At 39.0% G+C, this 16,501-nt stretch overlaps 1 protein-coding gene across 4 annotated transcripts in view; it reads left to right on the top strand.

The window, feature by feature from the left end:
• Positions 1-13,739, top strand: part of BCL11B (BCL11 transcription factor B) — a gene marked incomplete at both ends in the record, with an annotated part of 88,854 nt that extends 75,115 nt beyond the window's left edge. For all 4 annotated transcript variants that reach the window (XM_079537354.1, XM_079537352.1, XM_079537353.1 and 1 more), the window contains one exon: positions 11,728-13,739. In XM_079537354.1, coding sequence (XP_079393480.1) covers positions 11,728-13,739 — 2,012 coding nt within the window. The remainder of the gene's footprint in view (positions 1-11,727) is intronic.
• Between the last annotated feature and the right edge of the window lie 2,762 nt (positions 13,740-16,501).

Genomic DNA, 16,501 nt, shown 5'->3' with positions numbered 1-16,501 from the left:
TACTCAGCCCTTCTCTTTCCTTTAGGCACAGTGCAATATTCATAGCCATTCTTACACAGAGCAAATCACTTTTACATCTATATCTATATTTATCTTCTATCATGTATCATCTGTTACCTACATTTATATCACAGACACATTGGTATACATGTAGATATATATGTATATTTATAAAACACATATTTATATATTATCTCATTATTATTATTTAAAATGTAATCATTTCTGCCTTGAATGTGGAGGATATCATCCACCGTGATCAAATTAGGACATGGCAGTTGTGACATATGTCGTGTCAAGGCACAGCAGTGCAGTTCTGTATCTTTAAATGTTGATGCATAGCAGTGAAACCAGGTGAGGTCTGGCCCCAGGTGCTGGCTACTGCATGCTTTGCTGAACAATTTTTAAAGGATTCAGATTGGGTGGTTGAAGGAGGAAAAAGTAGGTCTTTTTCTAAATAGATTTGTGTGTGTGTGTGAAATATGTTGTAGGTTAGTGCCATGATTAGAAAACTAATTGACTTAAGCTTCATGCAGTCCTCAAACAGCATCTTGGCATAGTCCAGCCTTGACCTGGCTTCTCACAATGTACGGTACTGGTTATCATGGAGGCCCAGTTATACCAAACTGGAGGAAAGTTTTATTGAGACTGTGCAACTCAGATCACTTGTAATTGTACACAAGGACTGTATTAAGGGACCTTCTCAGCACTGTTAGGAAGGGAAAGCTGGAATGCTGAAGAGGTGCTCCAAAGATTGCTTCTGCTTTCTCTGCCTGCTCATGTAATGCCTTGATGGCTTGAAAAAGAACAGCAACATAAAACAAACAAACAGAAAAACTCCAAAACCAGCTCCATAGGAAAGGTTTCATTTTACCTTCAAATCCATCACTAAATTCTGTGGTCACAAGAGATGTGACATAAAGGTGAATTTGCAGATAATTTGAATAGTGGCCCACGCTGAAGGTGCATGGCTTCTAAATCTAATTAGAGGTGTAGTTTGTTACAGGCAAAAAATTATTGATACACAAGGAAGGTTTTATTCGGAGACATCTGTAGGTTAGCAGCTGTGCCAGGCATGTCTGCTCTTCTAAGTAAGGAAAGCCGTCCAGCCAGGAATAGCACTATTTTGGTGACAAAAGCTGAGAATATTGGTTGAATCGCACTGGGAAAATATTGTCATTATTTTTATTATCCCTACTCTTCAAGCAGATTTGAGATGTGTGCTGTGTACGTCTGTGTGCGCAAGCGGATAAGGTGTGGAGGGAAGGCTGTGATCTTATTTTTTAAATCACACCTCCTTAGCATTTTGTGCGTATCAGCATTCTAGCAGAGCGATTTGCTAATTGCGCTGGAAGACCCACTTTAAATTCAGGAATACTGAAACTTTGAAACTGTAACATTTTGACTGGCGAGAATGACCAGTCTCCTTTTCTGTTCCGCAGTGAGCTAGTTGAAGGAAGCTGGCATTGTCGCAGAGTGAAAGCTCTGCAGAAGTGCCGCAGGTTTTTCATATGGAAATGTGAAATAATGGGGTGATTAAATAGAGCTGTATATTAAAGTACATCTGACATTAGAATTAGCATAATGTGCTCTAGCCCTAGGCTGAGTACTTTATTTGCCATCTGCGTCGGACCAAAATCCCCTGGGGAAGCGCTAAAATATTCTGAATAAACTCAGCCCGAGTTCTTATTGAGAGTAAAATACCATTTGTGGCACGTCGTATTGATTCGTCTTAATTGCGGTGCAGAAAAGAACATTCAGTTGCTGATGACTTTTGTACTCTGTGACAAGTCGGCTGGAGTTATTCTAACACTGCAGTTGGTTAACCTGAACAGACTGTCGTGCTCAGAGAAGGAGAAAACCTTATCTTCAGTAGCATAAACTACAGTATCATCTCCTGCCTTTACTCCTGCCTATCTTGATGCAGCATCTTTTTTTTTTTTTTTTTTTTCTTTTTTTCTTTTTTTTTTTCTTTATTCCCTAAAAACAGCAGCCAACTAACTGACGGGGAAATGGGGTTTCATTGCTTCAGTCCAGGCAAATGCTCATTCTTACTTAGTTATTCTCCCTCCCCATGCTTCCACCCCCACATCTTTAAAAAAAAAAAAAAATAATAATGCAGAAACATCTGACCAGCTTTCATCTAAGGGAGTGAAAATCAGTGGAACTTGTCCTTGAGGATCCATCTCTGGAACCATTAGTTCAAGAGATTTATTATGTATATTTTGTAAAAAGCTGTGGCTTCTCCTGTGCATAAGCCCACAGTCTTACTCGGTTGTAATGGTTTGATTTTTTTGTCAACTCTCTGCTCAAATAGGTTGCTGAATACCTTTGAAAAAGTGCTTATAACATGCATAAAAGATAAATATTTCATCTGAAGGAAAATACTTTGATGCTCCATGCAATTCTGTAACATTCATAAGGTCCAGTTTTTACCCTATAATTGCCTATCATTATACACAATTTACATATTCAAACATTCTCTACAAACCTTAGTCTAGCATGTTTTTATTACAAATTCAGATCAAGGGAATAACCTTTAACTTCAGAGACAAATGAGACAAATTTACAAGTGCATGTCTGCTGTTTTCTTGTGTTTTATAAATCCCTGCAGACCTGAACACTTTTGCTATAACGCCACTCAGAACAATATACATATATTACTACTTGTTTGTAGTGCTTCAGTAATGAGTCCCCTTTGTATTAGATAACCTATATAATTCAGCATCTAGGCCCTCCATAACGTCAATTATCTCCTCATAGCTAAATGTACATTCCATTAAAACAAGATTTACAGCCTTTATAATACTTCTTAGGATTGAACGTGGAGATTTTGTGGATTTAAAGAAGCAGAGATGGGAGTAAGCATTTGTTAAAGAAGCAATGAATTAAAACAAAAATGCTATTTCATTTACTAACTATGAATAGACACCTAATACCCTTAAGAAATAGTTGTAGTAAAACAGACTGAAGTACTCCTGGGGGAAAAAAAACAAAACAAACAAACAAACAAACAAAAAAACGGGAAAATTTGTTTTCACCCTATATTTTTTTTTATTGTTTCCTAATTTACTCTTTATTTTTCCATTGTATGACATAGACAATTTCCTTTATGTATCCTCCTTTAAGCCCTTATTCAGATTACTCAGAATTCCTGCTTGTAAGATGAGAAAATGGCACCTTAGAAAAGTCTGTGGAAAAAAAAAAAAAAAAAGAAATCCCTGCACTTGCCAGTTTTCAAACAAAACTACTTACAGGAAACCGATTTAAAGGCAAGCTGCTGGCATATTTCATATGTTGTAGAAAAGACTGACATTATTTCAAATACATTTGAATACCTTATGCAAAGAAAAGGCCTAAAAGTGTCCTTGAGCAGTACAAGGGTTTTTCATGAATGCTGTAAATGGGATCCTATATATAAACCCACCAGCCAGGAGTATTCCCGTGGTCTTTTCATCTGTGCAGTGGGTACATTTCCCCCTCTGTATTATGTTCCCCATTTTCACTGATCGTTTTCACTATTTTATGCGGTAGGTTTGTAAAGCATCCTCACAATCAACTAGCTAATGTCTGAGGTTCAAAGAAACTAACTGAAAGACACAAAGCTGTTTAGATGCTAAAGGTGGAGTCAATTGAAACAGCTGTATCACAAAGGGCTATTTAAAAGTTAACTCATTCACTATTGATCTTTTGATATTGATTTTCCTGTTTGCTCCTTACTTTTCACACTTCTCTCTTTCTCCGTTTTATAAATTGCCCTTGTAGTTTGGAATTTAACACCAATTAGAAGAAGTTGTTCTGAGATGACAAAAATGTTTATCTTCCTTTTTAATAGCCCTTCTGAGCCAAAATCCCTGTGTTGAGAGTTCCAGTTTTTTTTGCTATACAGCTCTCTTTCTTTTTCTGCACTAAATAAAAGCACTTCTTATGTGTCTGTAGGCTGAACTTCCAGTAAGCCACGAGCCCTTTTAAGGAATGAGAAATTGGACATCCAGAAGGAAGTCGCCCAAAATGACTATTGACATTTTATACCTAAAAATATAATAGTGCCATTTTGCAATGCACTAGACATTAAACCGAGCTGTGCATTTGGCTCACTTATGTGACTCTGGCAGTATGGTTCTGGGGTATGATTAAGTCTCATACAAAATGGGCTATTGAACACAAGCTACATCTTCAGCCAAAGGTCGCCTGTGTCCATTAAGAAGCAGGAAGCATCTGTTTGAGTTATGCATGGCTGTAGCCTGCAGCTTCCTCCCTTTTTGTAAGTGTAGATGCTGGAGAGGACATGTAAGATGTTTCTGGGGAAAGTTAAATGAAAACAAAATCGCAAGTTAGTATATTCACATAAGCCTAGATAAGATGCCTGTTTGTGATAACCTAGTATAACTTATGAGGAGAAACTTAGATGTCTGCAATGGTGGTCATCAGAGCTACTTTGAATTCACAGCAGGATAATTCAAATCAGAGTTTGGCTAAGAGTATAGCATTCAGGCATCAGGTTGATATCTCAGTCTTTCAAGGATTCATGTTCTTTGTTCTTGGAATTGTGAGAGGATTGGCTGTAGATAAACAGCATGGCAGTGTAACTTCTCAACAATGCAATTGGCAATTAATCTTTTGGGTTTTCTGCTGATAAAATAGCGTATTTGACAAAAAGATATTTGTTATTACAAGAATGATAAATAGAAAATTTTCTGTTCTGCCTAAATATGGTCAGCACTGCCCTCAACGCTAAAAAAACACAAATGGTTTCAGGAAAAAAGGGCTCTCCAAACCGGGACAATATTTAATCCAGCAAAGAACTTGGCAGTTGGCCTTAGCACAGAAATAGTTACATAAGCATATTACTAATATTAATGCAATATTAGTATATATATCCATATGGGTGTCAACCTGTGACATTGTAGATCTTTTTCAACAGGTGGAAAATGCTCTCAAGAATATTCACAGTGCTAATTAAAATTAGTGCCGGGAATAAGAGGGTCTTGTGAGATTTGTAGGTGCTCTTGGCATAAAGCTTTTGCATAATCTCTGTAGAGAACTTGCAGTCCCAGTAGTCAAGGAAGAAACAGGATGGGGAAAGCTGCAAAGCACATAGGCAGTGTGTGGGAGAAGAACACTGCAAGAAGTCATGCTTTTTTTTTTTCTCATTGAAGATGGCACTGGAAGAGATAGGCTATTAAAGTCAAAGCAAGAAAACAGGGCCAATATGGGATAAGACAGGATTCTGTTACTGAGAAGAACAGAACTTCTCATTACTTCTCCTCTTTCAGACATTTATTTTTCCATCCGCCTCTTAAAAACATTTCACTTTTTTTTTTCCTGTCACATTCTTGCCTTTCACCAACCGTGCCTTGAGATTCCCCATTTCCAGATGATGACAGGCTCTATGGCCCCTCAGCTCAGGCTCTTGCACCTAAAACCTTTCTATCCTCTCCTTGACTGAGATGCACTTCAGGTCTGCTGAGCTTTACAAGAGAATGTGGCTGCTTATCTGAGTGGAGAATTGAAGGTGCTTAGGTTGTAAGACTGCAGGTGTCTTGTTAAGTTATAAAACACCAACTTCTGCCACCAGTTGATGCTTTTTTAATGTATTGTTGGTGATAGTCCCTGTCACCCTCACCAGGAAGTGCTGCAAGATGTTCTTGAGCCCTTTTTTTAGAGAAGGCAGTGAAGAGATGGATGCACTGTGTTAGCTCTGGGGATGAATAGAGGAGTTGCGCTTGTTTTATATCTTCAGCTTGTACTGCCATCAAAACAAAACTAAAATGAAGAGAAGTATAAAGTGAAATGGTTCCTTTGCATTTGACGTTTAAAACTAATGACTGCCATAGAACTGAGAGCTGTGATCTCCATTCAGACATGGGTTCTGCTTAACACCTTGGTCTCTTGGGAAGACTGCCAGTTGCTCTGTGAAATGGAGGTAGCAGCACGTCCTAACACTCCAGAGAGTGCAGGGAGGGCAAAACTCTCAAAATCAGGAGTGTTCATCTATAGTTGCACTCAATTATAGTGTCTTTGCATACCCAATGATGCATCAGTTATGAATCAGTATATTCCACACCACAGACACTTGGAAAATATTTGGCCCTTCTCTAGGTGACCTGTCAAACCACACAGAACCATAAATTTTGTTCACTGTGAAACACTAAATCTTTCCAGTATTTAACGCACTTCTCTTTAATGTCAGTCGATCTTATAAGGAGACTTGTTAAACTAGTATTCCCAATTACGACATTTTAATTTAATAATAATTCAATTAGAGGTGTGTTTTTTATGGAGCATCTATGCTGCCTTTATTGGTATTATTAGAATAAATGTCATAATAACAAGGAGTAATTATTTAAATGCTCATTAAAAATCGAGTGGTGGAGAAGAAAGTAACATTGGTAGAAAGACTGTGGGAACCTGATACACGTCTGTTCCTGAGTGCTCCAATAAAAAATGTCCTTTCTTTAAAGCTTCCAAGTTTCTACTTTTCCCGAACTTCTAAGGGTGCTGTAAAGCAGCATTTAAATTCCTTACCATTTTTATTGCTACTGTAGTAACTTCGTAAAGGGAACCAGAAACATTATCTAGAAAGTATTGCTAGAGGTAAAGAATGGCAGTAGTTATGTGGACCTGACTTGGTACTCACTGCAGTCCTAGCAGGGGCTATAGATTGGTGATTATGGGTGATTAAAAACAGAGGGGAATTCATTCTCTGTTACAGCTAATGCAATTATTTAGAAATGCTGAGGGGAGAGTTTGCAAGGCACTGGATGTCACTGTAGCCCAGCAGAAAATAATGAATTCTCAACAGTTGTTATCTTACACTGATTATTGTTTGATGGTATCCAGAATAACTGAGGATAGTTTGAGGAAAATTTATCTCCAGGGCAAAGGCACTCAGCATTCAGCTGAGGAAGTCTGTACCAACTGAGCAAGGAAGATCCGTGTCTCACTGAGTGATACAAGTTAGAAAGTAGAGGGCTGGTAAGCTGGGATTTCAGGCTACCTGGTACAATGCAGTGAATGTCCACAGACTCAGACTGCTCTTAGAGGTTGAGCAAACATACCTGTGTGCTCTCAGTGCCCTCTGTCAGGGCAGAATTTGTCAGGAAGAATGCAAATTTAACTTTATTTTGTGCTGTTCATGTAAAAGAATAAAAAAGAAGCTGATTATTACTTTGACATTTTGAATGGAGCATAATCTGTCATGCAGTAATAGAGGAAACACATTTTAACATTTGTGAAAAAAACATCTTTTGAGATAATACTCAGAAAAGATGAGTGTTCAATAATTTCATTGTTTATAATTATCTACTTAGGTAGATGCTGGGGAGATTTTTAATCTACAAGATAAGACTGAATGTCTGCCAGTTGAACCCAGCAATTTCAATTGAAAAGAGGACCATATTTTAAACACTGACGATGGTCAACCACTGCTACAGACTAGCCAGATACACAATAGATTTTTCTCAGCTGGCATTTCCAAATCAAGCTGGGGGAAGCTCATGCTAAGAGATCTGATCTTGTTCAACTGCAAATCACCTGGCTGGATGATGCCCAAATGGCCTGTAAGGTGCAAACTAAATCGTTTCCTGTGTTTTTGATGTCCACGTAGGGTAGGACACAATATTATGATCTTAAAGTGAAGGAAGAAAAGTTTAGGTTAGGCATTTGAGCAGCCTTCATGATTTTAAAGAAGAGGAGGGATAAGATAGACTTTAAAAGGTTGCAGGCTCTCCATGAGGGTGGCCTTTGAAGTGGGGTAATTGAGCATCTACCATGCATAGAAACAGATGCAAAGATATGGACAGCTCTTGGGTCGGAATTTGGTCAGAGTAACCCTTAAGGTTTACCCAGTCTTCTCATTCTTTAATTTTGTAGTCCTTTCTATCACTAAAATCAAGATTTCTGAACCCATATGCTGGCATCTTGGTAGGATTCAGCCCTACTGAAGTGGCTCAACCCACAGTGGTAGTATTTGTTTGTATTTAGAGCAGCCTTGAAGCCAACCAGCATAAAGGTAAAAAACTATACTTGATCCCTTGCTCCTTAAAATCAGGCTTTTTTACAGAACCCATGTGCAATTCATTGAACAGTATTAATGAAGTCTTGGCTTGTGTTTTACTCTAAGCACATGAATAATTTCATCACCGTCCAACAGAGCACTTCAGAATATGCTTAAGTTTCCCTGATGTTGATTACTTACATGCTTAAAGTCAAGCACATGCTAAAGTGATAAAGACTGCACATGGCAAAGCCTATATAGCTAGTTGTCATAACACCGGTATTTAGATAGACTTCAGTGCAGGTCGCTAGGGATTAGGATAGCCATATATCAAAAGTAGCCTTATAACAAAGAGTTTTATAGTGTAGGTGCACTGCATTATTAAATATAAGGATCATTCTTGAGCAATACGTGGCTGTTTCTGGGCATGTTTAAAATATTTAGTGAATTTTTGAATATAAAAATGTTCAGAGTGGATCTTCAAAGACTTTTTGACATTGTTCTGTTCTTAAAAGTGAGCATCTACACTGCTCAGGGCAACTTATAGGCAAGATAACCACGAAGTGATAATATGGAAATGAACACTTTATTTTATTTTTATTATTTTTTTAAAAAGAGAGTTTGGGGAGAATCTTTGCAAAAATTTATATATATATGTATACATGTGCTTGTATATGTATATCCATATGCACACAGACATGCAAACACATATGGAGCAGTTAGAGGTTGGTAGACAGATTGCCTGCAGTCAATTTTGCCACTGAGTGGTGGTCTCCTCAAGATAAGTGTTTAGGAACATGAAATCTAAACAAAACAAGAAGGGAAGGGAAGACTGTTTTATAGCTTCCAAGCTTTATAGCTTGTAAATCTTACATCACTAATAGCACTAATTTGCTCTGTATGAAAGAAAAATGAAAAGGAGAGAGTTTTCTTTCCTCACTTGGATTTCATGGAGGTGAAGTTTTGGAGAACAAAATGAAACATCTCAGTTCCACGTAACACGTAGTAGCAAGCATCCAGCTGGCTGCCATTTTGAGGGTAATTTTTTTAATCAGCCATTTCAGTTTTAGATTGGCCTTGATCCTCAGCCTGCTCAGGAATTCTTCTCTTTTACGTATGTGCCTTTGCTGAAGTAAACGTGTTGCTGTTGCTGTCATCTAATGCACAGCTGCTTTCTTCCCCCTGTCAGCTCTTGAGCTAAGCAGGGAGAATGCATGCACACACACACACACGCACACACTTTTTTAAAGGAAGAAAAAGAAACCAACGAAAGAGAATGCATGCTGTGACTTTAAAAATGAAAGAATTGAACAGCTGTGGGTAATAAATCGATTAATTAGAGTGGATAAAATGAAGGTGAAGGGTGCAGAGCACTCTTTAATTTGAAGATATATGACCTTGTAAGATGCTGCACTTCATTTGCTATTAGATCACACTTCAGAAGGGGTTTTATTAAAATCTATTCCAGGGTGAGCTGAGGTAAAACATATTGTTAAAAAAAGCTTTTGACAGAGTATGTTATATACTTTAGTCTGCTTCAATGATTTCTGTCACTTTTTATACTACACATGTTGCCGTGCAAGAAAAGTTAAACGTCTAGACATTTTCATCATATTTCTGTAAGAAACAGAAATTTAAATATTTGAAGTAATAATGGGAGCATTTACTGTTGCTTTGGCTGCAGAGCTGACATAAAACTCCCTAACTGCCTGAGTGCTGAGTAGATTTTAAGGGATAATGTATCAGTTCCTTTCAGTGTTTGTACGTGGCTTTCATTAATGTCAATAGCAGTTACAGGCACTTTTTTTTTTTTTTTTTTCCCAAGCACAGTACTGCTCCCAAACTTGTTTCTTCTCCAACAGCAGTTGCTAGAGATTAATCAGAGCATCTGAGTGCATCCTGTGTAGCACATTGTGAAGGGCTGGGGTGTGGGGCTGTGTCAGTCAGAAACACTCGCTGTGCTGGGTAGAGTTTTTCTTGGCTGTGGACAGCTGGATTCTCTGAAATTGGGGTCTGAAAGTGCTGTCCACAGCAACAGCCTTGCAAAATCAATAGAAGCAGGAGGAACTGCACTACATTTATCACATACCTTTGTATGGAAGTCCCAGTCTGATAGATGCTCGTTCCTTTATGCTTTTATGGATGTTCATTGGGTGATAAGATTAGATAGACTGACAGGCTGATAGGTAGGCAGATAATCCTCTAGCCTCCTTGTCTAGGGTTTTGTAGATTTTGTTAGCAGCAGCCATTCCCGCAACAGCCAGAAGAGGGGAATTCAGCCAGCAGCAATCCTTCCTTTCCTTGTGTGCCCCAGATGTAATTTTTTTCTTGGCTGCTATGAGTCATTTCTCTTTACAAAGGTAGTTTTGATGATACGCTTCTGCTCACCTTATAAACTCTTCTATTTAAAGCTCAAACTTTGATTGCGATACCCCAATGGGCTGCCAGCTTCAGACTCATGCTGCAGTGGGGAGGCTAGGGTGCTTGGGGCATTTCACAGGCTCTGAGGGGAGCTGGGTTTGGGTTCAGAACTTGCAGGAAGTTCAGTGCCTTTGGGTGCAGGAGGGGTAAAATTCATAAACAAGCAGACAAATAAGCCATCTAACAAAAAATTAATTGTAGATTTTTCAAAGTGGAGAGTTGTTTTTTAGGAAACCTCACACTTCTTTTAAAAACAACAAACACCAGATCACAATTTTCAAGTAGGCATGTACTTATAAAGTTATTGGAATGTTGAAGAGGCATTGAAAAAGGATTGGGGGAGAGAAAGTGCATTTTAAAGATAGCATATAATTTATATTGTGCCCAGGACTGGAATTTTCTAGCTAGCAAAATTATGACTGTAGCACAGACTTGTCCACACCTGTCCTTTATGTAAAGCTGAATCAAGGTTAAAGGAATGCTTTCCACCTTTATGCAGTGTTCAAAGAGCCTAGAAAGGCAAACAGAACAATGTTTTTGGCCCCAGTGAGCATTTCTACATTGGAGAACAGGCTTAGGCTCAGAAATTCTTGGGACCCAGTTCAAGCACGGCCCGACATTTGTTACTGTTAATTGCAGCTCTGCTGTCAGCTTTGATTACTGGATGTTTCATTTGAGTGGCTTCTTGGTGTTTTGGCAAAGAGAATGTCAAAGTGGTTTATGCAAGGATACGTTTTCCAAGCTCCTGTTGACTCAAATAGAGCTTGAGCAGCTAATACCTACATACTATTTTAAAAATGGAAGCTCTGGCATGACTGAAGCATGTATATATTAAATTCAGCAGGATCTCAGTGGACTGCTGCCCTGAGTGTATAAAATACAAAACAAAAGAGTGGAAATGATACTGAAGCTCCTGCAGGTGCCCCATAAAATCTACCATACTGCATTTTCTTTGATTTTCATACATAGCCATAAATCCCTTGAAACAAATTCCTTTTTTGTGGAATAAACACATGAAAGGATTTGGATCCTCATGCGTCATAAAATGTTTTATTTGCAAGTTGGAGGGTATAAGCGTATACAGCACCAATGTGTATGTGTGATATTTGTCATACATGTTAACTGAATAAGTGTGGTGAGTAAATGTGCTGTTCAACAATTTATATCAGTCAATACATTGCAATTAAGTCCTTCTTTCAGAAATGCCAAGGAGGAAATGTGTTAGCAAAATAAAGCACATGCCAACTGTATTTGAATGTTCTCCACTGTATTATTTTTTGAGTGTTCTTTCTGTTTTTCTTTTATAGGTAAAGATGAGCCTTCAAGCTATATTTGCACAACATGCAAGCAGCCTTTTAATAGCGCTTGGTTCTTGCTTCAGCATGCCCAGAACACACATGGATTCCGCATCTACCTGGAAACAAGCCCTTCCAACAGTTCCCTTACTCCACGCATCACCATCCCTCCTCCTCTGGGACCAGAGACTGTTGCACAGTCCCCGCTGATGAATTTCCTTGGAGACAACAACCCTTTTAATCTTCTGCGGATGACAGGACCCATCTTGCGTGAACATCCTGGCTTTGGTGAGGGTCGGCTTCCAAACACGCCTCCACTATTCAGCCCACCACCTCGTCATCATCTGGATCCACATCGCCTTAGTGCCGAAGAAATGGGGTTAGTTGCCCAGCATCCCAGTGCCTTTGACAGAGTTATGCGTTTAAACCCCATGGCAATTGAGTCCCCAGCGATGGATTTCTCCAGAAGGCTTCGAGAGTTGGCAGGAAACAGTTCCACCCCTCCACCAGTCTCGCCCAGTCGCACCAACCCTATGCATCGCCTGTTGAATCCTTTCCAGCCAAGTCCTAAATCACCTTTTTTGAGCACCCCACCACTGCCCCCCATGCCCCCAAGCAGCACTACGCCTCCCCAGCCTCAGGCCAAGAGTAAGTCCTGTGAATTCTGTGGGAAAACCTTCAAGTTCCAGAGCAACCTTATCGTCCACCGGCGTAGTCACACAGGAGAAAAGCCCTACAAATGTCAGCTATGTGACCATGCTTGCTCCCAAGCCAGCAAGCTAAAGCGTCACATGAAAACGCATATGCATAAAGCTGGCTCCATGACAGGCAGGTCAGATGATGGACTGTCCACCACGAGTTCTCCTGAGCCAGGCACGAGTGAGCTCACTGGAGAGGGACTGAAATCCAGTGAGACAGACTTCAGGAATGAGAGCGATCCCTCCCTCGGCCATGACAATGAAGAAGAGGAAGAGGAGGAGGAGGAGGAAGAGGAGCTGGAAAATGAGAGCAGGCCAGAGTCAAGCTTCAGTATGGACTCAGAGCTGAGTCGTAACCGAGAAAATGGTTCCAAATCACTGCCAGATGAGAAATCCCTCGTCCTGGGAAAAGTGATAGAGAATGTAAGTCTTGGTGCCATCCAGCAATACAATGACATGCTAGCTGAGAAACAGAAGAGGAGTAGCTTCATGAAAAGGTCTTCTGACCAGCGAGACCTGTGTCCACGAGACCTCTGTCCAAGAGACACAGGCGATGAAGACTCGGTGGTAGGAGAGCTGGACCGCACCGAGGAGGGGACGGTCAACGGAAGAAACTTTGGCCCAGGTGAGCCCTTCCCAAACTTGTTCCCTCGAAAGCCAACACCTATCACAAGCCCCAGCTTAAACAACTCATCTAAACGAATAAAAGTTGAGAAAGATTTGGACTTGCCACCAGCAACAATAATACCTTCCGAAAACGTTTACTCCCAGTGGCTGGTAGGGTACGCAGCATCGAGGCACTTCATGAAGGATCCATTTCTAGGATTCACAGACTCCCGACAATCTCCCTTCGCCACCTCTTCCGAGCACTCATCTGAGAATGGGAGCCTGCGTTTCTCCACCCCACCGGGGGACATGCTGGACGGGGGGCTCTCAGGGCGCAGCGGCACGGCCTCCGGAGGCAGCACCCCTCACATCAGCGGCCCAGGTCCTGGGCGACCCAGTTCGAAGGAAGGGCGCAGGAGCGATACATGTGAGTACTGTGGCAAGGTCTTTAAGAACTGCAGCAATTTGACGGTGCACCGTCGGAGCCACACTGGAGAGCGGCCTTACAAATGCGAGCTCTGCAACTATGCATGTGCCCAGAGCAGTAAGCTGACGCGTCACATGAAAACGCATGGCCAGATAGGGAAGGAGGTCTACCGCTGCGACATTTGCCAGATGCCCTTCAGTGTTTACAGCACCCTGGAGAAACACATGAAAAAGTGGCATGGAGAACATTTGCTGACAAATGACGTCAAAATTGAGCAGGCAGAAAGAAGCTAAGGCCCCCGTCCCCTCCCCCGCTAGGTTAAATTTCAGGGGTCTAGGTAACATTTTATTTGTACAGTTTTAACTATTGCCAACTGAGAAAAGATGACCTAACTTGCCTCCGTAAACATTACTTAGCATAACTATGGTAGGTGCCAGACTTTGGCACTTAAATATAACCTGTGTCTACAAAGTTCTATTAAACCCGAGGGTTGATTAAGGCAGTAAAAATTGTGGAGCCTTTTAACTGTGCAATAATTTCTGTATTTATTGGGTTTTTGTAATTTTTTGGCATGTGCAGGTACTTTTTTTTATTCTTTCTGTTTAAATTTCTTTTAAATTTTGTTGGGTATCCCTTTTTAATTTTACCCAGTCGTAGCCTGAGATTACTTGCATTGTAGGGGAGAAACATATCTTTTTAAATTATAATTTTTGGGCCGCTGCTTTGTTGAAATTTAAGCTAAGCATGTGTAATTTCTTGTGAAGAAGCCAGCATTTTAACAGATCTTTCTTTCTTTCACCCATCCTCCCCCTTTTTTTTCCTTTCCTCTTTTTAAATAACCCTGAAGATTAGGGAAAACAAAATTGTACAGCGGATAACAATCTTTAAAATTAGCACTTTCTTTTGGAATTGGATGGAATATGTAGCACTGACAATGTCGCTAATGATAGAGGCCTTTCTAGATGGATTTCAACATTAAAGTCACGTCAACTAAAAAGTCATAGGTGCAAAAGGCAGCTACATTCAAAAAACAGTTAACATTCTTAATTGTGCATTATTACTGGATAGTTTCTTCCTGCTATTAAAGCTATGGCAACAGAATGATGCCACACTGTCACTTTTGGGGGTTTTTCCCTCCTTCTTCCCCTTCTGCCACTCTTCCCAGAGACAGCAAAAGTACATCTCAAGTATTGTAATATTCTTTACAAATATCAGAGGAGCCAAATTTTTCATTTTAAACCTCATTAACAAAAAACTGCGTCTAGGATGTCTGTATGTGCCTCTCCTTTAGTCCAAATTTGCTGTAGTTAAAAGAATTACTAGAGGATGGGCAAGTGGCAATTTCTCAATGAAAAGACTTGACTCATAGTCTTTTGGTTTATGGATGGAAATATCAAAACTATCTTATATGATGTACAATGGTGGTGTTATGCTATTATAAGGAAGGAAAAAATAAATTCTAGTCTATCTACTTATCTTGGCAAGATTCTGCTCCTACTGAAGTCGGTAGGAATTTTCCCATTGACTTAATTAAGAACAGAAGTTAATTGTATTTTGAGAAAAGCATTACAACAGAAAAAAGTAAAGAAAAGAAAAATGCACCTGCTCTACTTTCAAATTTCCAATTTTTTCAAAGCTCATTATGCCTAATATTAGCAAACAGTGGACAATTATGGTTAGAGATTTTAATTATGTTGACCCGCACTTTAAAGCTTTTGTTTGTGGTTAAGACAAAAATGGCTTCTCAACAAGAAATTACGTCATATTCTTCTATTTGGCCCAAAGGTGGGTTAAACTGTAAGGGAACAGCTGAGATTAAGTGTCAGTGTTGCTAAGCATGGCATTCACAATACTGGCACTATAAAGAAAAATAAATAAAAATAATTTATTGGACAGTTTTTCTACTGCCATTCAATTTGACGTGAGTGCCTTGAAAACTGATCTTCCTATTTGAGTCTCTTGAGACAAATGCAAAATGTTTTTGTGAAATGAAAAGACTTTTAAAAAAAAAAAAAAGTAAAACAAGAAAAGTACATTCTTTAGAAAAAAAGAGCCACATTTACTTAAAAAAAAAGAAATAAAAAAATTACTGGTTGAAGATAGTGGACGTGAAAATGCCATAAGACCCAATCAAATGAAGATGTATACCCAGCACAACTTCGGACATCCATTAGCTGAATTATTCTCAGCTTTTTTTTTTTTTTCAGGACAACGCTGCTTAGGAAATGGAATGGAAATGATTTACTGCTGAATTAAAACTCAAATGACACAAATTACAAGTTGTTATCATTGAATGAGAAAAAACAATTCAGGAACAACGGCTAATTTTTTTTAAAGTTAAATTTAGTGCACTCTGTCTTAAAATACGTTTACAGTATTGAATACATACAAGGGTAAAAAAGAAATTGTGTGTATGTGTGTTTGAGCAATCTTTTTTTTTTCAAAGTTTGCTTAATAGGTTATTAAAAAAAAAATGCCATAATGGCCATGTGTATATTGTTTTCTTTTGGTGACGGGGTTTTAGTATATATTATATATATTAAAATTTCTTGATTACTGTAAAAGTGGACCAGTATTTGTAATAATGGAGAATGCCTGGGCATTTTACAAAACCAGAAAGAAAAAAAAAAAAAAAAAAAACCTTTTCTTTTTTCCTTGAAAATGTTGCAGTAAAATTTAAATGGTGGGTCTATAAATTTGTTCTTGTCACTGTAACTGTAAAGTCTTGAGTTTTAGTAAATTTTTTTCTGCCTTGGGTGTTGAATTTTTATTTCCAAAATGTATAGAATCTTGTATTCGGGGATTAAAAGGTGATTGCTACACCAAGTAGAAAAAGTATGTAGAAAAAAGTGCTTAATATTGTTATTGCTTTGCAGAAAAAAAAAAATCACGTTTCTGACCTGTACCTATTTTTCTCTTTTTTTCTTCCCCCATCCCCATTCCCTTCCCCTTCTGGAATGGATATTGATATTGGTTGATTCATATGATGTAGGCACTTGCTGTATTTTTACTGAAGCTTGTAATTTTTTAACTGTACGCTTGTCCTTTTAAAGGG

The sequence above is a fragment of the Tetrao urogallus genome (assembly GCF_951394365.1).
Source record: "Tetrao urogallus genome assembly, chromosome: 6".
Lineage (NCBI taxonomy): Eukaryota > Metazoa > Chordata > Aves > Galliformes > Phasianidae > Tetrao > Tetrao urogallus.
This window is presented reverse-complemented; position numbering and strand designations above follow the sequence as displayed.